The 23,825-nt window shown below is 50.7% G+C and overlaps 1 protein-coding gene and 1 long non-coding RNA gene across 4 annotated transcripts; one reads left to right on the top strand and one right to left on the bottom strand.

The window, feature by feature from the left end:
• Positions 1-91: 91 nt before the first annotated feature.
• On the bottom strand, positions 92-22,462 carry map2k7 (mitogen-activated protein kinase kinase 7). Of its 3 annotated transcripts, none has more exons than XM_015349059.2 (13): positions 22,246-22,461; positions 18,699-18,746; positions 16,114-16,258; positions 15,301-15,367; positions 14,704-14,817; positions 14,281-14,400; positions 13,857-13,964; positions 13,211-13,390; positions 10,711-10,791; positions 10,467-10,609; positions 10,332-10,377; positions 9,853-9,989; positions 92-3,106 (listed from the first exon to the last, which is right to left on the bottom strand). In XM_015349059.2, the coding sequence occupies exons 1-13, from the start codon at positions 22,433-22,435 to the stop codon at positions 2,887-2,889; spliced, it is 1,599 nt and encodes a 532-aa protein (XP_015204545.2). In that variant the 5' UTR covers positions 22,436-22,461; the 3' UTR covers positions 92-2,886. The 3 variants fall into 3 exon arrangements, with proteins under 3 accessions (XP_015204545.2, XP_015204544.2, XP_006631539.3); XM_015349058.2 differs by lacking the exon at positions 92-3,106 and adding an exon at positions 3,134-6,961 and having other exon boundaries at positions 22,246-22,462; XM_006631476.3 differs by lacking the exons at positions 92-3,106; positions 18,699-18,746 and adding an exon at positions 3,134-6,961 and having other exon boundaries at positions 22,246-22,462.
• LOC138241824 (uncharacterized) lies at positions 22,299-23,824 on the top strand. The gene is made up of 3 exons (XR_011191083.1): positions 22,299-22,386; positions 22,791-22,966; positions 23,402-23,824. It is a non-coding gene; the product is annotated as an uncharacterized lncRNA (long non-coding RNA).
• Position 23,825: the final 1 nt, after the last annotated feature.

Raw genomic sequence — 23,825 nt, forward strand, 5'->3', positions numbered from 1 at the left:
GCAGACTGATTACACGACACATTGTTGTAAGTGAAAACAGAGAAAGAGAGCAGGAAAATAAACAGGCTAGCCCGCAACACAAACTTTTAGGAAGTTTTTATTCATTTTTTTAAATTTCGCTTTATTTCTCAAAAAATCCTGAGGTATTCACAATATAATGGCATTTCTTCTTTTTGAAATATCAAGGAGACAAGACAGGGAAAACAAAAAATAATTAAACAATAAAATGGAAACGGGATACAACAACACAGCTTTACAGTTTCACAAATGGACAAACACGTAGGATAGGAGGTGTGATATAAATAACTATGAGGCCTTGTAATTTGTATTTTTCCCATTTTCAACAGAAACCATGCAAATCATTGTACTGTTAAAGCCCCGCCCCTTCCCCCAAATGACACACCCAATACATCAACTCCTCCCCCTTTCCGGGGTAAACCCCGCCCCTAAGCAGGAACGGACTCTTCTATTGGTTAATCAACGCAGCAGTGCAAAGATAGGCATGATTGGCTTGAGCTTTGAAAAAAAAAGATTTTTGCAATAACTGATTTAGCATTAGCAAATCATCACCATTATAAATTTGCTCCAAAGTGCTTTTTTTGGGAAGGGAATTAGTTAGATGGGATGGTAGATCATTCTTCCATTGTCTGTGCTGCCTCCTACTAACATGAAGAATAACTGTCTGGAAGAGTACAAACAGACCTGACCATGTTTCTTGGAAATAACGGCAGGACTTCCCTGTGCTTCCCAGAACAGAGAGGGAGGGTCTGTCTGGGATGGCTTTGTTCTGGGGCTGCTGGGCTATATGGTCTTGGGACCGGTAAACAGACACACATTGTGCAGCACTGTACAGAGAAACACACTGTTCTTCAACTGCTGCAAATTTGTGGGTGTCTGTCAGTCTACTTGTCTGTTTGCGTGTGCATTTCTGTTAGCATATGTGTCTGTGTCTATGTGTGCATGCCTGTTAAAGTGTGTATGGGTATCCCCGTCTGTGTGTCTCTCTCTAGGTCTCTGTGTTCCCTCTCTCTCCCCTGGCTCTCCACTCCTGGAAACGAGAGATGCTTCTGACTCAGAAAGCAGTGTCCAGCTATCACAGTCAGGGGGAGGGGGGTGCTGGGATTCACTCTCCCAGTGGAAATTTGGCTCTTGGAGAGAAACCACAGCTCCAGCCTGTGCTGATTAATCCCAGAACTCCAAAAACAATGAAGTGTACTTTCATTTCCCTCATCTTTTTTTTCCTGACACTTGGAGAGAAAAGTCGTACGTCTCCTCCGGGGGCACCAGGCCCCCAGCCCGAGAGAACCCAGCAAACCCCAGCCAGAGAAAACCCAGCAGCAGCGCTTTCAAAGATTTAGATTCATTTTTTTTAACCCTGAAATAACAGCAAAGACAACAAGTTTCAATAACACAATCAGTATCTGCGGTTTCCTATCCACTGTCTGTGAACAGAAGCTTTGTGGGTGCGCTCACGCCCCCCACAGGACAGGGGGGAGGGACTGGGGCTGTCTGTGGGGCAGAGGGGAAGGGCTCCCCCTACAGGACTGAGCAAGGCAGGAAATCCAGACAGTAACAGTTAAAAAATTAAATTAAAATACACAAAACCAACAACAACAGTTTAGCAGTGAATTCACTCTCCTCTCTCAGAAGAAAAGACACACCTTTGTCTTGTTGGGTAAGAAACCAGTATTACACCCAGAAACACTCCTTTCATTCTCATCTTCTGCAGAAAGGGGACTTGAGTATTTTATGTATTTGGTGTGATTAATCATTGCCCTGAATCAAACACACAGAATTACACAGTGTACGTCAGCCACACTGCAGACCCTGGTGCTCTTTACAGCACCTGACCCTGCCAGTCACATACGCAGACAGACAGCAGCAGCACAAACTTGGGGTCACCTCTGATTCCACACAGAGAAGTGTGTATCAGCTGTACCAGCGCTGTGACAGACTGAACCCCACTGACTCTCTCCTCACTGTACCAGCGCTGTGACAGACTGAACCCCACTGACTCTCTCCTCACTGTACCAGCGCTGTGACAGACTGAACCCCACTGACTCTCCCCTCACTGTACCAGCGCTGTGACAGACTGAACCCCACTGACTCTCTCCTCACTGTACCAGCGCTGTGACAGACTGAACCCCACTGACTCTCTCCTCACTGTACCAGCGCTGTGACAGACTGAACCCCACTGACTCTCCCCTCACTGTACCAGCGCTGTGACAGACTGAACCCCACTGACTCTCTCCTCACTGTACCAGCGCTGTGACAGACTGAACCCCACTGACTCTCTCCTCACTGTACCAGCGCTGTGACAGACTGAACCCCACTGACTCTCCCCTCACTGTACCAGCGCTGTGACAGACTGAACCCCACTGACTCTCCCCTCACTGTACCAGCGCTGTGACAGACTGAAGCCCATTGACTCTCTCCTCACTGTACCAGTGCTATGACAGACTGAACCCCACTGACTCTTCCCTCACTGTACCAGCGCTGTGACAGACTCTCTCCTACACACTCCAGGATTAAGAGCTCAGATCAAAGTGAACAACTTTCTAAAAGACAACAATGCTGAGAAAAAATATTTATATCTAATCCAGGCGAAAATCTCAAAAAATAGACGTCACGGAGGCAAAAGTGTGTCTTTCTTGCATACACAATTTTAACACTTTGCAAAAGATATAATATAATATATATGTAAAAATTATAAATAAAGATAAGTGTGCCCACCCCTCCCTTACCCCACTGCCATTTTGCCCCTTTATCCTAAAATCAATAGCAGTTACATCTGTGACAATAACATGCAATTGATGTAGTTACAGCATTGGACTACCTACCTCACGATAATCCCTCCCTCCCCCAACTACCCCCACCCTACAATCCTTAGACAATCACTCCGGAAGCCCGCCCCCATCCCAGCGGCTGTTCCCGTACACTCCAGCAACAGGGACCTTCAGGGTAGTGCCAACTGCGTGCGCACGCAGCACCCGCCCTGCAGGGGGCGACGCAGCAACAGAAGTGAATGCTGGCGGCTAAGGAGAAACCGGGGCTAGTTTCACCCGCGAGCCCCGGAGAGTCCGTCTTGGAGCCGCTGGGAAAGAATCTGTGGGCGAAAACGGTTCTACTGACATTGCGGCTGGCCAAGGCACAAGCCCAGACTCTGGTACCGGCCTCAGATTTGGCGAGACGCTTCCTCCGGGCCCGTCCCCTCTGCACTAGACTGGAGCGCCACTGGGGGGGGGGCTTGAGACGCAGAAGGATGAAGAAACGCAGGCCCCACGGGCGAGCCAGACGCTCGCTCGCCCGCCTCGTCCATCCGCTGGAGTGCACGGGGACAGCCGCTCGGAGACAGAGGGAGGAAAGGACGTCACACTGACAGGGACACTCCTGTGCCCCGCTCGCCCTCCTGCGCTCAGCGCCATGGGGGACCGGCCTCCGCTACTTAATGCTCAAGACTGGGGGCTCCAGAAACGAGACCGGTGTCAAGCTCTGTCTTGAGGTCGTGCCCCAGATGCGTGGTCGCAGTGCCAGCGGGTCGGATTGAGCGCGTCTAAAATCGGGGCTTTTACCAGAGCCACACTAGCCACCCCCGTTATTAAGAACGCCTCTTAAAATTCAAAAGCCAGCAGGTTAATCAGTTTGTCTGGCAGCTCAACGTTTCCAAAGGAGTCTCCCCTCAGTGTGGACGCCACAGGCCTGACGGCCCCCTCCAGAGACTAATCTACAGAGATTTGTATATATAGAGCATCATCAGAAGAACAATTTTCTTTTCAGTTTTTCTGTACTGTTGACACCTTTGGTGTGTAACGCTGTGACCCCTCCCCCTCCCTGTTTCCATGACAGCAGGCTTTGCTGAGACCACGCCCTTGCCCCGCCCCACCCCGCCCCAGACAGACATCACTACTGACAGCACCTCTTTGTATGAAATGAGAATTTCAAATAAATTAAAGCTCTTGAGCAAGACGCTCTGATGCTCCATGCCTTATCGTTAATGTTTAATGAACCAGTGTGAATCCCAGATCAATGCTCAGGTTGCAGGCTGGGAGTGTGTGTGTGTTTAAGGCAGAAATAATCAAACACCTGGTACGCTCATCTGCTCTGGGGCACATCCAGTTCCTTAATTAAAACAATCAGCAATTAACCACGGAAGGAGGCGGCAATGCTGAGGCCTGGGGCTGATGCCGCTGTGCCTTGAACGAACACGGAGCGGAGAGATTTAAATCAGGCCCTCAGGCCCCTTGCTCCCTCACAGCTCTTTCCTCTGTAAAAAGATGTAAGCCACATCGCCAAGGGAGCGTCCCAGCCAGGCACAGACACGCAGGGAGAGAGTGGAGGAGGAGGCAGTGACTGCACAGCAAGCAGACTCACAGACAAACTCTCCCAGGGCAGAGCTGAGGCTCCTTCAATCTGTACACCACTACTGGTGGACAATAAGTGTTATACATTTCTTAAGGTGCTGTACATTGCATGCAAGATAATGTTTAATATTTTACAATAGGTCTGTATCCCAGGTGTGTCTATACAGTGTGTCCAATAAGAGGCTGTACTACAGCTGTATCTATACAGTGTCTCCAGTAAGAGTTTGTACTGCAGGTGTGTCTATGTAATGGGTCCAATAAGAGTCTGTACTGCAGGTGGGTCTATACAGTGAGTCCAATAAGAGTCTGTACTGCAGGTGGGTCTATATTGTGTCCAGTAAGAGTCTGTACTGCAGGTGTGTCTATACAGTGTGTCTAATAAGAGTCTGTACTGCAGGTGTGTCTATATAGTGTGTCCAGTAAGAGTCTGTATTGCAGGTGTGTCTATACAGTGCGTCCAATAACAGGATTTAATAAGACACTCGAGGTGTATATATACAGTGCCAGCGTTGCCAGACACTATGGAGTAAGCCGCTCCACTGTGTCCCGACTGCCGAGAAGGTTTCAGCAGACCAGCACGACAGATGACCGTCCAAGATGCGGTCGCCCTCGAGTGACCGACACATCAGACTTGTCCATCTGAGAGATCGTTTCAGATCTGCCACCTGTACTGCTGCTGAAACTGCCAGCAGACACAATGCCTGCATCAGCGATAGGACAGTGAGGCTCCATGCTGCTGGCCTTAGAGCAAGGCGGCCTGTCAGAGGCCCTCTGCTCACACCTCCTAGACATCACGCCAGACAGAGGCTGCGAAAGACTCGTCAGCAGTGGCATCAGGTCCTCTTCACGGATGAGTCACTCTTCAGCCTGTTCCACACGGAACAGGGAGGGGGAGGTGTTGTGTTTCTTTTTTTCCATTGGTATATGTTGCTTTTAATAAGAGTGTGTACTGCAGGTGTGTCTACAGTGTTTCCATTAAGAGGCTGTACTGCAGGCGTGTCTATATATATGTCTACTATATATGTCACTTTATAGCCACATACAATTTATTGTATTAGGAATTTGTCTTTTCACATACCCCAGCATGCTCTCCATGAGACACACAGACAAGGTGTCAGAGCACAGGGTCAGCCATTGTACAGCACCCTTGGAGCAGTTGGGGTTAAGGGCCTTGCTCAGGGGCCTATGGAGTAGGATTCCTCTGCCAGCCACGGGACTTGAACCGGCAACCTTCCAGCCACAGGCACAGATCCTTAGCCACAGAGCCACCGCTCCACCCATATAGTGTGCCCATTAAGAGTCTGTACTGCAGGCGTGTCTATATAGTGTGTCCATTAAGAGTCTGTCCAGCAGGCGTGTCTTAACAGTGTGTCCATTAAGAGGCTGTCCTGCAGGCGTGTCTATATAGTGTGTTCAATATGAGTCTGTACTACAGGTGTGTCTATATAGTGTGAGCAATATGAGTCTGTTCTACAGGTGTGTCTATATAGTGTGAGCAATATGAGTCTGTCCTGCAGGTGTGTCTATACAGAGGGTCTAATAAGACACTCCTGGTGTATATACATTGTTTCTAAAAAGAGTCTTATTGCGGGTGTGTCTATACAGTGTGTCCAATAAGAGGCTGTACTATACCATATCTAATAAGAATCTGTAGCTCGGTACATTACGGTAGAGTAGGTTGTAAGTTGAGGTTGAGGCAGAATAGTTAGTAGTTACTGGACAGCTACCAAACATCTGTAATGTTGACACATGGTTCTGTCTAGTCATTTCATAGATCTGCAGAGTAACACTCAGTCCAGCTCATAGCTTCACATTATTACTCCATCTTCACCATCATCATCCTCCTCCTCAGATCTGTAGAGTAACTGAGACACTGAGTCCAGCTTAACTGTATCTTCACATTAACACTCCATCACCATCATCATCAGGTCACGAGTAGAGACACGCAGTCCAGCTCATGAAGGAAGTGACACTGCGAGCTGCTCTTCCTGGACAGCTGAAACATGACCAGTGCCACCTGGTGGACTGGACTGGAAACTGCCGCATGTGAGTTGCTAAGCGCACAAGCTGAAATGAACAAAGCAGCTTTCCAGCCTGAGGGCTCCTGTCATTTTTAACACCGCAACCTGAGTTACATTGTACTAGTGGTCCTACTCTATCTGACTATGAAGGCAATTTAGGCTTACAGCACAGAAAAGCAGTAAAACCTGCTTGCTTAACCTATAAATTAGTCAAAAGGCAAGTAATTTTAACAAAAAAAAGTAACTAAAAAATGACTATTGTGACATTGTGACACATGGTCTTTGCAAAATGGCCCGAGTCTGGAACAATACATTCATATAAATGGTAAAGGAGATGATCTGCGTTTGACAGCGCGAGCAGGCTCCCACAGGTTGGGGCTGTTCTCTAGTCCAGAGCACAGATCATCGCTCACCGAACCCGGGCTGGCCCACATCGACCCGGATCCTGAAGACTCAGCAGGGCCTGGAGTGAGAACCGAGCCCGATCTCATCAGAACCCCGAAGCTAAGCTTAGCGGATCCCGGTCGGGACCGGGGCGGGAGACCTCGGATGTCAGCTCGACAGCCGCAGCTCGGAAAACTTAAAAATATCGGGAAAACAAAAAGATTTGTTCTCTGAAAAATTTGTCAAGCACATCTGTTACAGCTAGATAGTGAGTCTATACAATCATAGTATTTACTTTGATTTTATGTTTTCATATTTAACATATTGAATTACGGTAAGAGGTTAGTAGGATTTTTATAAGGCAGTAACATCTGACTCTATGAGAATTTGTCTTAACGCACCACTCAGAATCGCTAACGTAGGGATGAAGGGTGCTGGACAGACTCAAGGCAATAGTTATTAAGCCTCTAGACTCCTCTCTTTCTCCCCCTGCCGTGATGTCTCTATCCATTGCTCATTCCTGTCTCCTCTCTCTCTCTCTCCCTCTCACACGTTCTGTTTCTCTGCATTTCATCTATCCCAGCTTTCAACTCCTGCTCTCTCTTCCTCCATCTTGCTTTCTGCCCTTTTAAAATACCCCTCCCTTCGGTTTTACCCTCTCCCTCCCACTGGGTCGACATGCCCTGTTCCTTCATCTAGACGTCTCTCTCCTTTTCAGTCCTCTCCATCCCAGCACCGTGATCCAAATGGGAAAATCTGCCTAGTAACACTTTAAAACTACAAGTGTACTAAGAATACTTCTATACTTTGTAACAAGGCAACAGTGAAATTACAAAGTCCCCTAAAGGTCTAAAAACATTTACAAGAGTTATTCCAGTTCTAGATTTGGAGCTGGACTGAGTGTCTCTACAGTTACTCTACAGGTCTGAGGATGATGATGATGATGATGATGGAGTGTTACTGTGAAGATACAGAGGAGCTGGACTGAGTGTCTCCACAGTTACTCTACAGATCTGAGGATGATGATAATGGAGTATTAATGTGAAGATACAGAGGAGCTGGACTGAGTGTCTCTACAGTTACTCTACAGGTCTGAGGATGATGAGGATGATGAAGTGTTAATGTGAAGATACAGAGGAGCTGGACTGAGTGTCTCTACAGTTACTCTACAGGTCTGAGGATGATGAGGATGATGAAGTGTTAATGTGAAGATACAGATTTGCTGGACCGTCTTCTATTCTAACTGCCTTACTGGTGTACCTTCAATGATTTTTTAAAAGAAATCAAAAAAGAAACCAGGTGTTTCTCATTTTTGTGGGGGGAGGCGGCAGCAGCACAGAGCTTGAGAAGAGAGAGGAAACAAACAAAAGAAGGAGACAGAGAGAGAGGAGAGTGGGAGTCTCCAGGCCGCTGTGACCTCTCTCTCTGCCGGAGACAGGCTGCCGCTCCCTCTCTCGAGGTGCTCATCTCTCAGTTCTGCAACAGGCTGCTTCAAGCCCTCACTCCTGCTCCCTCTGCCCGTGGACAGGGAGGCCGGATTAAGCCCACAGAGCAGGAGATGGAGGAGACAGAGTCTGGCCTCCTGCATAGCCAGGCTCCCGGGCTGTGTGACCTCCCTCCCACTAGAGCTCACAAGCTCCCCTGTCTTTCACATTCCCACCCAGTCCCTCCCTGTCTTCCGCAGGCAAGGTCAGCCCAGCTCGTCCGCAGCTCCAGAGGGGTATTCTCACCCTCCCGCACCGGGGCTCGCTCCAGACCACCTCTGCCACAGCAGTGCCGCAGAGCGCCGAGTGGGACACAAGCTCATTGTTAAAGAGCCAGAGAAGACAAAGAAAGCACATCCTGTACCACAAACAGCGAAACGTTTCACGACCGCACTGAGCAAGGTTGTACCAGGTCAGTGTCAGAGCAAGCAAGCGCTCAGAGCCCTGATGCAGACATGGGTCCCCAATGTACTGACACAAGACACAGCTCTGCAGCAGAAACACTGCACCCTCTGACCCACACAACTGTTAGAGCTGCTAGAGGTTCTGAAGGCTGTGTGACCAGCACTGTGTGTGAGGGAGATGGACAATCACTGTAGGTGAGAGTGACCAGCTGTGTGTGTCTGAGAGAGCTGGACAATCACTGTAGGTGAGAGTGACCAGCTGTGTGTGTCCGAGAGAGCTGGACAATCACTGTAGATGAGAGTGACCAGCTGTGTGTGTCCGAGAGAGCTGGACAATCACTGTAGATGAGAGTGACCAGCTGTGTGTGTCCGAGAGAGCTGGACAATCACTGTAGATGAGAGTGACCAACTGTGTGTGTCTGAGAGAGCTGGACAATCACTGTAGATGAGAGTGACCAGCTGTGTGTGTCTGAGAGAGCTGGACAATCACTGTAGATGAGAGTGACCAGCTGTGTGTGTCCGAGAGAGCTGGACAATCACTGTAGGTGAGAGTGACCAGCTGTGTGCGTCTGAGAGAGCTGGACAATCACTGTAGATGAGAGTGACCAGCTGTGTGTCTGCGAGAGCTGGACAATCACTGTAGATGAGAGTGACCAACTGTGTGCGTCTGAGAGAGCTGGACAATCACTGTAAATGAGAGTGACCAGCTGTGTGTGAGAGATGAACAATCACTGGCCTCTGTATACTCTGTACAACACAACCTGTCACAGACCGAGAGAGGCTGTCTGAAGACCCTGGACTGCTGGCCATTTCTACACTCTGTGTGCCTGTTGACAACCCCTGTCAAAGTGTTCTGTATAATTCTCCTGGATCTCCAGGTCATCTTTAAACAGATGACTTCATCCTCTGTGTGTACTGTCTATTGCACCTTTCTGTTCGCTTTGGCAATCCTGGCGTCGCACTGACGTGCCTGCAAAGCTATCCGACACCTGAATGTCGAGCCTCTCAGCAGAGAGGAGAAACACCTGTCTGTATTATAGACCCACGCTCAGAGAGAGGACACAAGGATGAGTCTGCAGGTGTCTGTCCGTCTGTCTGTGCTCACTGCCACTCGGTCGCCACCAGTGAGTGCCTGTCTGTCCGTCGGGTCCCACCCACCCTCCCTGTGCCTCTCTCCGTGTTGCCCCCTCCTGGCTACCTGCTGAACAGCGAATGCAGGTGCTGTTGGCTGTAGAGCTGACTGGTGCGCGGTGACTCTGTCCGCTCCATCACCTCCTGGAACCAGCCTGCCACATCCACTTCCAGAACCTCATAGCGCCGGATAAAACTGTGTTCCTGTGCGAGACAGAGAGACACTGGGGTTAATACAGACAGTCCTGTACACTACCACTGAGAGAGAGAGAGAGACACTGGGATTAATACAGACAGTCCTGTACACTACCACTGAGAGAGAGAGAGAGACACTGGGGTTAATACAGACAGTCCTGTACACTACCACTGAGAGAGAGAGAGAGACACTGGGGTTAATACAGACAGTCCTGTACACTACCACTGAGAGAGAGAGAGACACTGGGGTTAATACAGACAGTCATGTACACTACCACTGAGAGAGAGACACTGGGGTTAATACAGACAGGCCGAGTGGTGTGAAAAAAAGACATCAGACACACTACTTACAAGCAGCTTGTGGTATTTTGGCCTTTTCCTGTGATCCTTTGTAAGGCTGTGAAGACAGAGGGAGAGACGGATCAGCACATCTGTCGCAGCGACCGACTGGCTGAGCTGGTGGCGTGCGTGGGCCGGTCCCCTCACCAGTCTTTGACGAAGGACTGGAAATCCAGGGAGAAGCCCATGCTGAGAGGGAGCAGGGGAGGCTCTTCCTGGAGAACTTTGGTCAGCACCTCAAAATCCGTCTTGCAGTTCTTGTAGGGAAACTGGCCAGTCGCCAACTCCACCTGAGGGGGTGAGGGACAGAGAGAGGTTCTGCACGTAAGCACTGCGCCAGACTAGCGAGACAGGCACAGAGCGAAGACAGGCTGAAGGAGGAGAGTCTCACCAGCGAGATGCCCAGACTCCATACGTCAGCTCTGATGTCATAGTCTGGCTTGCTTGGGTCAGGGGGGTCTATCCTCTCAGGCTGAGAAAACATAGCAGGTCACACAGAGGGCACCCACACTGTACACACACAGCAGGTCACACAGAGGGGACCCACACTGTACACACACCGCAGGTCACACAGAGGGGACCCACACTGTACACACACCGCAGGTCACACAGAGGGGACCCACACTGTACACACACAGCAGGTCACACAGAGGGGACCCACACTGTACACACACAGCAGGTCACTCAGAGGGGACCCACACTGTACACACACAGCAGGTCACTCAGAGGGGACCCACACTGTACACACACAGCAGGTCACTCAGAGGGGACCCACACTGTACACACAGCAGGTCACGCAGAGGGGACCCACACTGTACACACACAGCAGGTCACGCAGAGGGGACCCACACTGTACACACACAGCAGGTCACTCAGAGGGGACCCACACTGTACACACACAGCAGGTCACACAGAGGGGACCCACACTGTACACACAGCAGGTCACGCAGAGGGGACCCACACTGTACACACACTGCAGGTCACACAGAGGGGACCCACACTGTACACACACAGCAGGTCACGCAGAGGGGACCCACACTGTACACACACAGCAGGTCACACAGAGGGGACCCACACTGTACACACAGCAGGTCACGCAGAGGGGACCCACACTGTACACACACCGCAGGTCACACAGAGGGGACCCACACTGTACACGCAGCAGGTCATGCAAGAGGGGACCCACACTGTACACACACAGCAGGTCACACAGAGGGGACCCACACTGTACACACACAGCAGGTCACACAGAGGGGACCCACACTGTACACACAGCAGGTCACACAGAGGGGACCCACACTGTACACACACAGCAGGTCACTCAGAGGGGACCCACACTGTACACACACAGCAGGTCACTCAGAGGGGACCCACACTGTACACACACAGCAGGTCACTCAGAGGGGACCCACACTGTACACACACCGCAGGTCACACAGAGGGGACCCACACTGTACACACAGCAGGTCACACAGAGGGGACCCACACTGTACACACACAGCAGGTCACTCAGAGGGGACCCACACTGTACACACACAGCAGGTCACTCAGAGGGGACCCACACTGTACACACACAGCAGGTCACTCAGAGGGGACCCACACTGTACACACACAGCAGGTCACTCAGAGGGGACCCACACTGTACACACACAGCAGGTCACGCAGAGGGGACCCACACTGTACACACACAGCAGGTCACGCAGAGGGGACCCACACTGTACACACACAGCAGGTCACGCAGAGGGGACCCACACTGTACACACACAGCAGGTCACCCAGAGGGGACCCACACTGTACACACACAGCAGGTCACACAGAGGGGACCCACACTGTACACACACAGCAGGTCACACAGAGGGGACCCACACTGTACACACAGCAGGTCACACAGAGGGGACCCACACTGTACACACACAGCAGGTCACACAGAGGGGACCCACACTGTACACACACCGCAGGTCACACAGAGGGGACCCACACTGTACACACACCGCAGGTCACACAGAGGGGACCCACACTGTACACACACAGCAGGTCACGCAGAGGGGACCCACACTGTACACACACAGCAGGTCACGCAGAGGGGACCCACACTGTACACACACAGCAGGTCACGCAGAGGGGACCCACACTGTACACACACAGCAGGTCACCCAGAGGGGACCCACACTGTACACACACAGCAGGTCACACAGAGGGGACCCACACTGTACACACACAGCAGGTCACACAGAGGGGACCCACACTGTACACACAGCAGGTCACACAGAGGGGACCCACACTGTACACACACAGCAGGTCACACAGAGGGGACCCACACTGTACACACACCGCAGGTCACACAGAGGGGACCCACACTGTACACACACCGCAGGTCACACAGAGGGGACCCACACTGTACACACACCGCAGGTCACACAGAGGGGACCCACACTGTACACACACCGCAGGTCACACAGAGGGGACCCACACTGTACACACACCGCAGGTCACACAGAGGGGACCCACACTGTACACACACAGCAGGTCACACAGAGGGGACCCACACTGTACACACACCGCAGGTCACGCAGAGGGGACCCACACTGTACACACACCGCAGGTCACGCAGAGGGGACCCACACTGTACACACACCGCAGGTCACACAGAGGGGACCCACACTGTACACACACAGCAGGTCACACAGAGGGGACCCACACTGTACACACACAGCAGGTCACACAGAGGGGACCCACACTGTACACACACAGCAGGTCACACAGAGATAAAATATTAACACTGCACAATTTCCACAATTTTACTAACACCCAACATGCAGGTTTCTAACCTCCAAAACTGTTTAAGCACATTTTACAGTATTGTGGAGTGCAGAATTCATTGGTATACTCACCGCCATGTATGCTGCACAGCCAGCACTGCGGGTCTTAGCTTTGGAGTCAACCAGCCTGCCACTGATGCCGAAGTCACAGAGCTTGATCTGGCCCTTGGCATCCAGGAGGATGTTGGAGGGCTTGACATCTCTGTGGATCACACCATGCTTCTCCTTCAGATACAGCAGGGCCTTCACTATCTACACACAGACAGAGAGAGAGAACACACCTCTCCTTCAGATACAGCAGGGCCTTCACTATCTACACACAGACAGAGAGAGAGAACACACTTCTCCTTCAGATACAGCAGGGCCTTCACTATCAACACACAGACAGAGAGAGAGAACACACTTCTCCTTCAGATACAGCAGGGCCTTCACTATCAACACACAGACAGAGAGAGAGAACACACTTCTCCTTCAGATACAGCAGGGCCTTCACTATCTACACACAGACAGAGAGAGAGAGAGAACACACTTCTCCTTCAGATACAGCAGGGCCTTCACTATCTACACACAGACAGAGAGAGAGAGAGAACACACTTCTCCTTCAGATACAGCAGGGCCTTCACTATCTACACACAGACAGAGAGAGAGAGAGAACACACTTCTCCTTCAGATACAGCAGGGCCTTCACTATCTACACACAGACACTGGAGACACTCACGGCTACGGTCATCTTTCCCAGGATGCGCTCAGGGATGGGTCCCTGGATCCTCTTCTTAAGCTTCTCTGCACATGTCCCCATCAGCTCCATGGCAATAAACACGTCCGTCTGCACATGCAGTGAGAATACAGAGAGAAACAAACACACGTTCACATGTGTATATACTGTGTTAAGAAAGAGGAAAAGACCAAATCAGAGCAGTAGTTTCACACGGTGTCCAAATTTAAAATCTTAAATCAGGTCTGCAGGTCTCCACCTACCCCCCACTGTGCCTCTGCAAGTCTCTTCCTACCCCACAATGCCTGCCTATACCCCACCCCCTCGTTTCAGACTCCACCCCCATGACAATCTCCACCCCCCAGGGCCAGGCTCCACCCATCCCTAGGACCCATCTCTGCCCCCCCCGGTGCCTGTCTCTGCTCACATTAGTGACAATGGCGCCATAGCACTGTATGATGTAGGGACAGTCGTGGCTCTTCAGAACCACATCCAGGTCCATCAGGATCCTCTTGTTCTCGTCCTTGTTGCCCGTCCGTCGCATTTGCTAAAACAATTGAAAGTAAAATCAATCCTGACATCAGTCACCAATGTTACAAAAATAAGAATGAGAGCAACAGGATTCAGATTTATTCCTGTCAGTTCTAATCTGGGGCTCTCAGACTGACTATCTATCTCTTAACAACGTCTCACTCTCTCTCCCCAGGTGAAGGGCTCACTCTGTCTCACTTTCCCAAGCTGAATGCCTTTCCCTCTCAATCTCCCCCACAGAGAAGCGCTGCCTTTCTCACTGAGCGCCTCACTCCCTCCCAGTGAGGGGCTCCCTCACTCCCAGCGTGTGTGTGCTGACCTTGACGGCGATGATGTGGTCGGTCTTCTTGAACCGCACTTTGAACACCTGTCCACAGGTGCCGCTGCCGATCTCCCCCTCGTTGATGAGGTCACTGACCTCGGCTGGGTACCTCTGGGTACAACAACGACATCATCACAAACGAGCAACAATATCACAACGGCCCGTCAGAAACTGTCACCCGTCTGCTCTGCACCGGCTCACCCGACCACAGAGATGCCAAACCGAACCGGTGCCAGCAGAGCTTCGCGCAGCCAATCGATCAATTGATAAACCGATCAAGCAATACCTGCCAGCTGGAAAACGCACAAAGGCTACTGTCCAGCATCCCTATGGACAAAGGATGCGTCTAAAAGCCACAAGACTATGAACAGCCATAATTTGGCCAGCAACACTGTCAGGGTCTCCGCAGAGCCCTGCTGGGGGCCTCGGGCCGACTGGAGAGGAGCCTCGGGCCGTCCGAGGAGCCAAGACCCAAGGGAACGTGCCGGGAGACACTTCCACAGGCCGAGGCCGAACAGCACCCCGTCTCTCACGTTCTGAGCCCTGCTGGACCAAAAGACCTGCTGTGCAATCGCAGGAGATCCTGGCACTGACCTGGCCGTCGATCTTCAAGTATCCCGTCTGCTTCATGATCTCCTGCAGCTTCTGGTCAATCTCCGCACTGCGCAAGAGAGAGAGGGACAGCACTGCTCACCCAGAGCACAACACACTGCTGCACAGTACGGGATGTACAGTGAGAGAGGGGACAGCGCAGAGACAGATGAGCTGTACAGCTGCTCTACAGATGATATACGGTGTGAAAATACAGAGGAGCTGGACTGAGTGTCTCTACAGGTCTGAGCATGATGATGGAATGTTAATGTTTAGATACAGAGGAGCTGGACTGAGTGTCTCTACAGTTACTCTACAGGTCTGAGGATGATGATGATGGGGTGTTAATGTGAAGATACAGAGGAGCTGGACTGAGGATGATGATGGAGTGTTAATGTGAAGATACAGAGGAGCTGGACTGAGTGTCTCTACAGTTACTCTACAGGTCTGAGGATGATGATGATGGAGTGTTAATGTGAAGATACAGAAGAGCTGGACTGAGTGTCTCTACAGTTACTCTACAGGTCTGAGGATGATGATGATGAGCAGATATAGAACAACTTTATTTAAACCTCACTTCTGTCTACTCACATTTAGTTAAAATTATAATCACAACATACCCAGTACATGTTCTGGTTTATTCAAATACACTACATCTGATGGTAAAACCTGGAGTGGATCAACCTGCTGTGGGCTGGGAGTCTGAATGACGACACTGTAAAACCTGGAGTGGATCACACTGCTGAGAACTGGGAGTTTGACTACCAGGCCTGACTTTGAATCTAGTTCAGGTGCAAGTACCCAGGGGAATCTTACTTCTCCAAGCTCTTCTGCAGGCTGTAGGGGGGAGTGGGTAGAGTCAGCATGTGGCGTGGGCGGCTCGGGTGCGAGTGGTGCTGGGGGGAACTCTCCGATGACGACGACCGACTGCCCCCGTCATTGGCCAGGGGGAGCTGGAGAGCTGGGGAGAGAGAGGGAGAGGCGGCGAGGGGCGAGGGGAGGGAGGTGGGGACGGGCAGCAGGAAGACAGGCAGGAAGTGGGGTTTAAGGGAGAGACAGAGCACAGCCTGTCAATCAACAGATCAAACTTGTCCTTCAGTTCCTTACTCAGCTCGAGAAACACCATCTGCAACAGGATACTGTGCGAATCTGATTATAATCTCAGTAAATAACTAATTAAGATCACAGTAAAGTCAGTCCAGTCCAGCCTGGAGAGTCTCAGACTGCTCTGTCAGTGGAGTCCGATTTAATTATCAGTTAGTTATTAATCCAGCTCACAGTACAGTCAGTCCAGTCCAGCCTGGAGAGTCTCAGACTGCTCTGTCAGAGTCAGTGGAGTCTGATTATAATCTCTCAGTTAGTAATTTATCCAGCTCACAGTACAGTCAGTCCAGTCCAGTACAGTATGGAGTACGGCTCTGTTAGTTACAGTATGAGTCTGATTATAATCTCAGTAACTAATCCAGCTCACAGTACAGTCAGTCTAGTATAGCCTGGAGAGTCTCAGACGGCTCTGTCAGTGTGGGTCTGATTATAGTCTCAGTAACTAATCCAGCTCACAGTACAGTCAGTCCAGTCCAGCCTGGAGAGTCTCAGACTGCTGTCTGTTAATTTTTGTATTAAAAGGCAGTTAAAAGAAAACTGAACTATGAAGTAAATTAAAACAAAAAATAAATTAGCGGTGAGTGTTAGCATGTCCCAGCATGCACCAGGCGATCTCAGCTCAGTCCGTGAGGATGCAGTTTCACAGCGCGCGAGGACTCTGCCACTCCAACCTCTAAACGCTCCTCAAGAGGTCCCCTTTTCCATAAGGGTCACTCAGAGGGAACAGGAGGCACTTCTTTACCCGGACGGCGACGGGAGCGTGGAACAAGCTGCCGAGCCATGTGATCAATCTCTTGACCACTGCTTTTAATCCCGACAGCCTCACTCTTTACTGAAACCACAAACTGATTGCTTGACACACACTTAGTAGACAGAATAACTAGCTTTCTCAGCCGCCCCAAGGGTGGGATGGGGGGTGGATATGTGTGCTGCACAGCACTCTGAAGACCACTGCGTACAGGACAGCCCAGTACAGGTGTGCTGAACCCTGTGCAACACGCTCAAGCCCACCCCCCACCCCGCCCGGCTACAACAGGGGGACTCCTCAACTGCTCTGTGCTCCGTTTCTCCGCCCTGGAGCGCCGGCGGCTCACAGGGAGCTCGTGCAGAGCCGCGGCCCGGCGGCCGGCCCACGCGACCAGGCCCCGCGCTCTCTGCCGCGAGTCGGCAGCCTCGCCTCTCGGCGACTCCCGGCGCAGATCTCAGCAGGGCGAGGACTCGGTTAGTCAGTTAGTCAGCGCTGGCAAACACCGGCCCCCGGTTACGCCATGACACCCATCGTTTGACGGCAGAGTACAGTCGCGCGCAAACAGGACGGGGGTACAGCCGCAGAGAGCCCACGACGGTCACCGGACAGCTCCTGAGCTCGCCAAGAGGAAATCCAATCCAGACAGAGGGAGAGAGAGAGCTCAAGGCACAGAGGGGCGGCGGGCAGGCAGGTGACGCGGAGTTAAGACGCGTCTGTAGGGCGCCATGCACTGCTGTGAAGCTGACATGCTGAGTGTCTCGCCAATACAGCAAACCAGGGGTTAATACCAACACGCACACTAGTCCCGCCACTGCACCCACACGTAGACAGGGGGCGCCAGAGAGGAGAAAGAATGAGGGGAGGGGGACTGAGGGATGGTCTGGACAGAGACAGGACAGAAAGGAAGAGAGGAAGAGTGGAGGAATAGCTGGAGTGAGGAATGAGCTATACTGAGAGGGGCTGGAGGAACAGGAGCCCACAGAAGGCAGCAGTGCAGAGAGAGAGAGGGACAGGCTGGACGGAGAGAGAGAGGGAGAGGGACAGGCTGGACAGAGAGAGAGAGAGAGAGGGAGGGACAGGCTGGACAGAGAGAGAGAGAGAGGGAGGGACAGGCTGGACAGAGAGAGAGAGAGAGAGAGAGAGAGGGAGGGACAGGCTGGACAGAGAGAGGGAGAGACAGGCTGGACGGAGAGAGAGAGAGAGGGAGGGACAGGCTGGACGGAGGGAGAGAGAGGGAGAGGGACAGGCTGGACGGAGAGAGAGAGAGGGAGAGGGAGGGACAGGCTGGACAGAGAGAGAGGGAGAGGGAGGGACAGGCTGGACAGAGAGAGAGGGAGAGGGAGGGACAGGCTGGACGGAGAGAGAGGGAGGGACAGGCTGGACGGAGAGGGAGAGGGAGGGAGAGGGAGAGACAGGCTGGACGGAGAGAGAGAGAGAGGGAGAGACAGGCTGGACGGAGAGAGAGATAGAGGGAGACAGGCTGGACGGAGAGAGAGAGGGAGGGTATAGGGCTGCAGTGGCCGGAGTGAGGGATGTATTGAAATGGTACCTGCGCGCTGGGAGGGGGCTGGAGCGGGACTGAGCTGGATCACGATGACTGGACAGGGAGAGGAGAGAGAAGACACACACATTACTGTACACACTGCTGCACAACTGTATATACTGCCGCACACATTGCTGTGCACACTGCTGCACAACTGTACACATATTACTGTGCACACTGCTAAAACCAGCTGTACATAATGTCCACTCTGCTATAACCAGCTGGACACACTGTCCACTTCCACACACACTGTCCACTCTGCTATAACCAGCTGTTCACACTGTCCACTCCCACACACACTGTGCACACAGCTACAGTGCAGTCCCTAAGTATTTGGACAGTGACCCAATTTTGGTTGTTTTGGCTCTGTACTCCAGCACATTGGATTTGAAATGAAACAATGACTATGAGGTTAAAGTGCAGAATGTCAGCCTTAATTCAAGGGTGTTTACGTCTATATTGGGTGAACCATATAGGAATCACAGCCCTTTTTATACATAGTCCTCCCATTTCAAGGGATCAAAAGTAATTAGACAAGTGGCTGCTCAGTTTCTGTGTGTTGTTGCATCGTTAGTTCATGCACAAAAGGTCTCGAGTTGATTCTAGACGTGGCATTTGCATCCGGAGTCTGTTGCTGTGGTCTCTCAACATGAGGACCACAGAAGTGTCAATGCCAGTAAAAACAGGCCATCATGAGGCTGAAACGTCAGAATAAACCAATCAGAGACGTAGCCAAAACATTAGGTGTGTCAAAATCAACTGTCTGGTACATTGTTAGGAAGCAAGAACGCACTGGTGAGCTTAGCAACAGCAAACGACCTGGTAGACCACGGAAGACCACAGTAGTGGATGACAGAAAAATACTGTCAATCGTGAAGAAAAACCCCTTTTCGACTGCTGAACAGATCGAGAACACTCTCCAGGATCTACCACTGTGGAACATGGTGGAGGTAGTGTCTTGGCTTGGGCATGTATGGCTGCCAGTAGAACTGGCAGTCACATCACCAATAAAGACAAGTGAGCCAACAGCAGCAGCAGGATGAATTCTGAAGTGTACAGAAGCATCTTATCTGCTCAAATCCAACCAAATGGCACAAAACTCATTGGACGGCACTTCACCTTGCAGCAGGACAGCGACCCCAAACATACTGCCAAAGCAACTATGGGGCTTTTCAGGGTCAAGAAGTGGAACGTTGTTGACTGGCCAAGTCAATGACCCAACCTGAATCCCACTGAGCATGCATTTCACTTACTGAAGACAAGACTGAAGGCAAAAAGCCCCCGAAACAAGCAGGAACTGAAAATGGCTGCATTACAGGCCTGGCAGAGCATCACCAGGGAAGTTACCCAGCTTCTGGTGATGTCTACGGATGGCAGACTTCAGGCAATCATCAACTGCAAAGGACTTGCCACAAAGTACTAAACATGACCATTTTATTTAAGATTATGTTAATGTGTCAAATTACATTTAAACCCCTTGAAATGGGAGGACTATGTATAAAAAGGGCTGTGATTCCTATATGGTTCACCCAATATAGACGTAAATACCCTCGAATTAAAGCTGACATTCTGCACTTTAACCTCATAGTCATTGTTTCATTTCAAATCCAATGTGCTGGAGTACAGAGCCAAAACAACCAAAATTGTCCAAATACTTAGAGACTGCACTGCTATAACCAGCTGTACACACTGTCCACTCCCACCCTCACTGTCCACTGTGCTATAACCAGCTGTACTCACTGTCCACTCCCACCCTCACTGTCCACTGTGCTATAACCAGCTGTCCTCACTGCTATAACCAGCTGTACAAAGTCCACTTCTATACACACTGTCCAGTGCTTTAACCAGCCGTACACTATCCAATTCTGTACACGCTGTCCACTCTGCTATAACCAGCCATACCAACTGTCCACTCTGCTATAACCAGTTATACACACTGTCCACTCTGCTATAACCAGCCGTATACACTGTCCACTTCCACACACTGTCCAGTCTGCTATAACCAGCCGTATACACTGTCCACTTCCACACACTGTCCACTCTGCTATAACCAGCCGTATACACTGTCCACTTCCACACACTGTCCACTCTGCTATAACCAGCTGTATACACTGTCCACTTCCACACACTGTCCACTCTGCTATAACCAGTCGTATACACTGTCCACTTCCACACACTGTCCACTCTGCTATAACCAGCCGTACACTGTCCACTTCCACACACTGTCCAGTCTGCTATAACCAGCTGTATACACTGTCCACTTCCACACACTGTCCAGTCTGCTATAACCAGCTATACACACTGTCCAGCCGTATACACTGTCCACTTCCACACACTGTCCAGTCTGCTATAACCAGCCGTATACACTGTCCACTTCCACACACTGTCCAGTCTGCTATAACCAGCCGTATACACTGTCCACTTCCACACACTGTCCACTCTGCTATAACCAGCTGTGCATAATGTACACTGCTACACACAGTTATAATGAAATATACACACTGTATATCCACAGACAGCTATGCACACTGCAAACCACAGCATACAAAGTTGTAATCGCCGTGTGCACCGCTTTGCATCACTTGCACACAAACAGCTACTCTCGCAGTGACCCCACGAGTAAATGCTGTTTCTACAATCAACAAACCCAGCAGGCGGGATAGAAGAAACAACTCCTTCGGTGTGTTCATCTATAATTATGGTGTCAGTGTTTTAGCTCCAGTGTCTACTGTCCTACTGTGTGTTTCTCACTGAAGGATTCTGTTACTTCCTTGGTCTCCTGTCCTATTGCACATGTAGAACTGAGGGATCCTGTCCTGTCTCCTGTCTCTCCCTGTCCTGCTCTGTGCATATCAGTAAACTATGCCACTGTCAGACAGACAACCACGTTTAACGTGCCGAATGACTACTTTCTATTTCAGATGACCGACAAACGCAAGCCAATCCAAACACACGGGTTTACAATCCCGGCACTCTTCTGCGGAGTGAAGACAGCTCCTCCACCTACAGACCTTCTCAAACACGCCTGCGAGACAGGAGCTGACACCCGTACGGATGTTTTCACACGTCTTGCTGAGCTTTGTGCTCAAGTCCAAGACAGAAGCTGCAACGTAACTTAACCCGTCACAAGGTCGCGCCACGGCGGTCCCGTCACGGCTGCGGTGTTTACAGGAGGCGACAGGGCCGCCCTGCCGCTTCCTTGGTCACATTTTAAACCACTAAGCACGAAAATGAAATGAAACTGAAAAACAAAAAACAAGAAACCGGACAGCGGCGCCGGAAAGCGACGGGACTGGACGACCAGGCAGAGCCGCGGCCTGCAGGTCCGAGTCCAGACCCGCAAACCGGAGAGGAACTTCACTCGTGTCCGCTTCAGGTCCCGAATACCGGACCCGTCCGGCACCCGGGGTCCGGCGGGCGCTGCGGTTTGTGTAGAAATGTCTACAGATTTTCGATCTCCCCTCCTCCTCGTTCCCCTCCCTCTCCCCGTCCCTGTCCCAAATTCCTGCCGACCCCCACCACCGCTCCCGGCTCTACCGGCTCCAAGACTCACTGGGTCGGGGTCGGGCACGCTGCGGGCTCATATCGATGTTGAGGTCGATGCGCCTTCGCGCTTCTTTATTCTCCTGTTTTAGTTTCTCCTCGATTCGGGAGAGTCTCTGCTCCAACGACGACATTTTGGAAAAACTGAGAGGTACCACCGAGTGCGCACAATCTCTCCACAGACTCTCCCTAAGTGGCATGCTGGGATAGTGGATGACTACACTACCAACTATCCGGTGCCATAGATATCCAGACAGTGTAGCATTTACGAACCGACAGAGACAACCCTCATAATAATGATGACAATAAATACAATGATACTGACATTATGAGAGGAATGCACTCTACCATTGTGGAGACAAACACTGTATTTGGACTTTTTGTAATTGTTTAAAATAAGAGTAATATGCCGTGTTAGAGCGCCTCACGTGGTCCTGGAGGACTGACAAATCAACATATTTTGTAGAATTTTATTTTCAGAGTATAATCATAGAACACATTGTATCTCTAATCATTATCATTAGTGCTGTTGTATCATGGGTGAATTTTTTTCAGAATTATGGGGAAAGATGTCACTCCACAGAGGCTGTGGACAGTATGTGTGAGAGGAGAGATACAGACAGGAGACTGTGGACAGTATGTGTGAGAGGAGAGAGAATACAGACTAGAGACTGTGGAACCAGCCTTCTGTGAATACTGCACAAATCCTGCATGAACCCTTTATGAATTGTGTAAGTCCCATGTGAATCCCCTGTGAACCCTGAGTAATCCTGCCTGAATCTCCTGTGAACCCTGAGTAAATCCTGTGTGAACCCTCTGTAAATACTGTGAACCCTCTGTAATTCCCGTGTAACTACATGAACCCTGTGTAAATACTGTGAACCCTCTGTAATTCCCGTGTAAATACTACATGAACCCTGTGTAAATACTGTGAACCCCGTGTAATTTCTGTGTAAATACAACATGAACCCTCTCTGAACCCTGCATATATCTAGCTTGAAACCTGGTAAATCCTGCAATCCCCTTGTGTATCTTGTGTAAATGCTTTGTAAAGCCTGTGTGAATCCTGCGTAAATCCTGTATGTGCTCTTTGTGAACCCTGCATAAATTCTTTGCACCTTACGTAACTCCGGCCTGAATCCTCTGTGAACCCTGCATGAATCCAGCCTGAATCCTCTGTGAACCCTGCATGAATCCAGCCTGAATCCTCTGTGAACCCCTCCATAAATCCGGCCTGAATCCTCTGTGAACCCTGCATGAATCCGGCCTGAATCCCCTGTGAACCCTGCATGAATCCGGCCTGAATCCTCTGTGAAACCTGAGTAAATCCTGCAGGAACCTTCTGTAAAAACTCCACATGAACTGCACAGCTGGCCAAGGTTAAATGAAACCAGTCCAGGAAACAGGAGACTTCCTATTGGAAGGGTTTCAATAAGATCCCATTATTGGGGGACAATTTGGTACAATGCTGATTTTGGGGTGACATGGATCTTTGGGTCACCTGAGAGAGATTCCTGAGACTGCTTGCTGTATGTTTTCCCAGTGACACTAAACACACTTGTGTTAGAAAAGCCCTTTATAAAAAAGATA

The sequence above is a fragment of the Lepisosteus oculatus genome, chromosome 11 (genome assembly GCF_040954835.1).
Source record: "Lepisosteus oculatus isolate fLepOcu1 chromosome 11, fLepOcu1.hap2, whole genome shotgun sequence".
Lineage (NCBI taxonomy): Eukaryota > Metazoa > Chordata > Actinopteri > Semionotiformes > Lepisosteidae > Lepisosteus > Lepisosteus oculatus.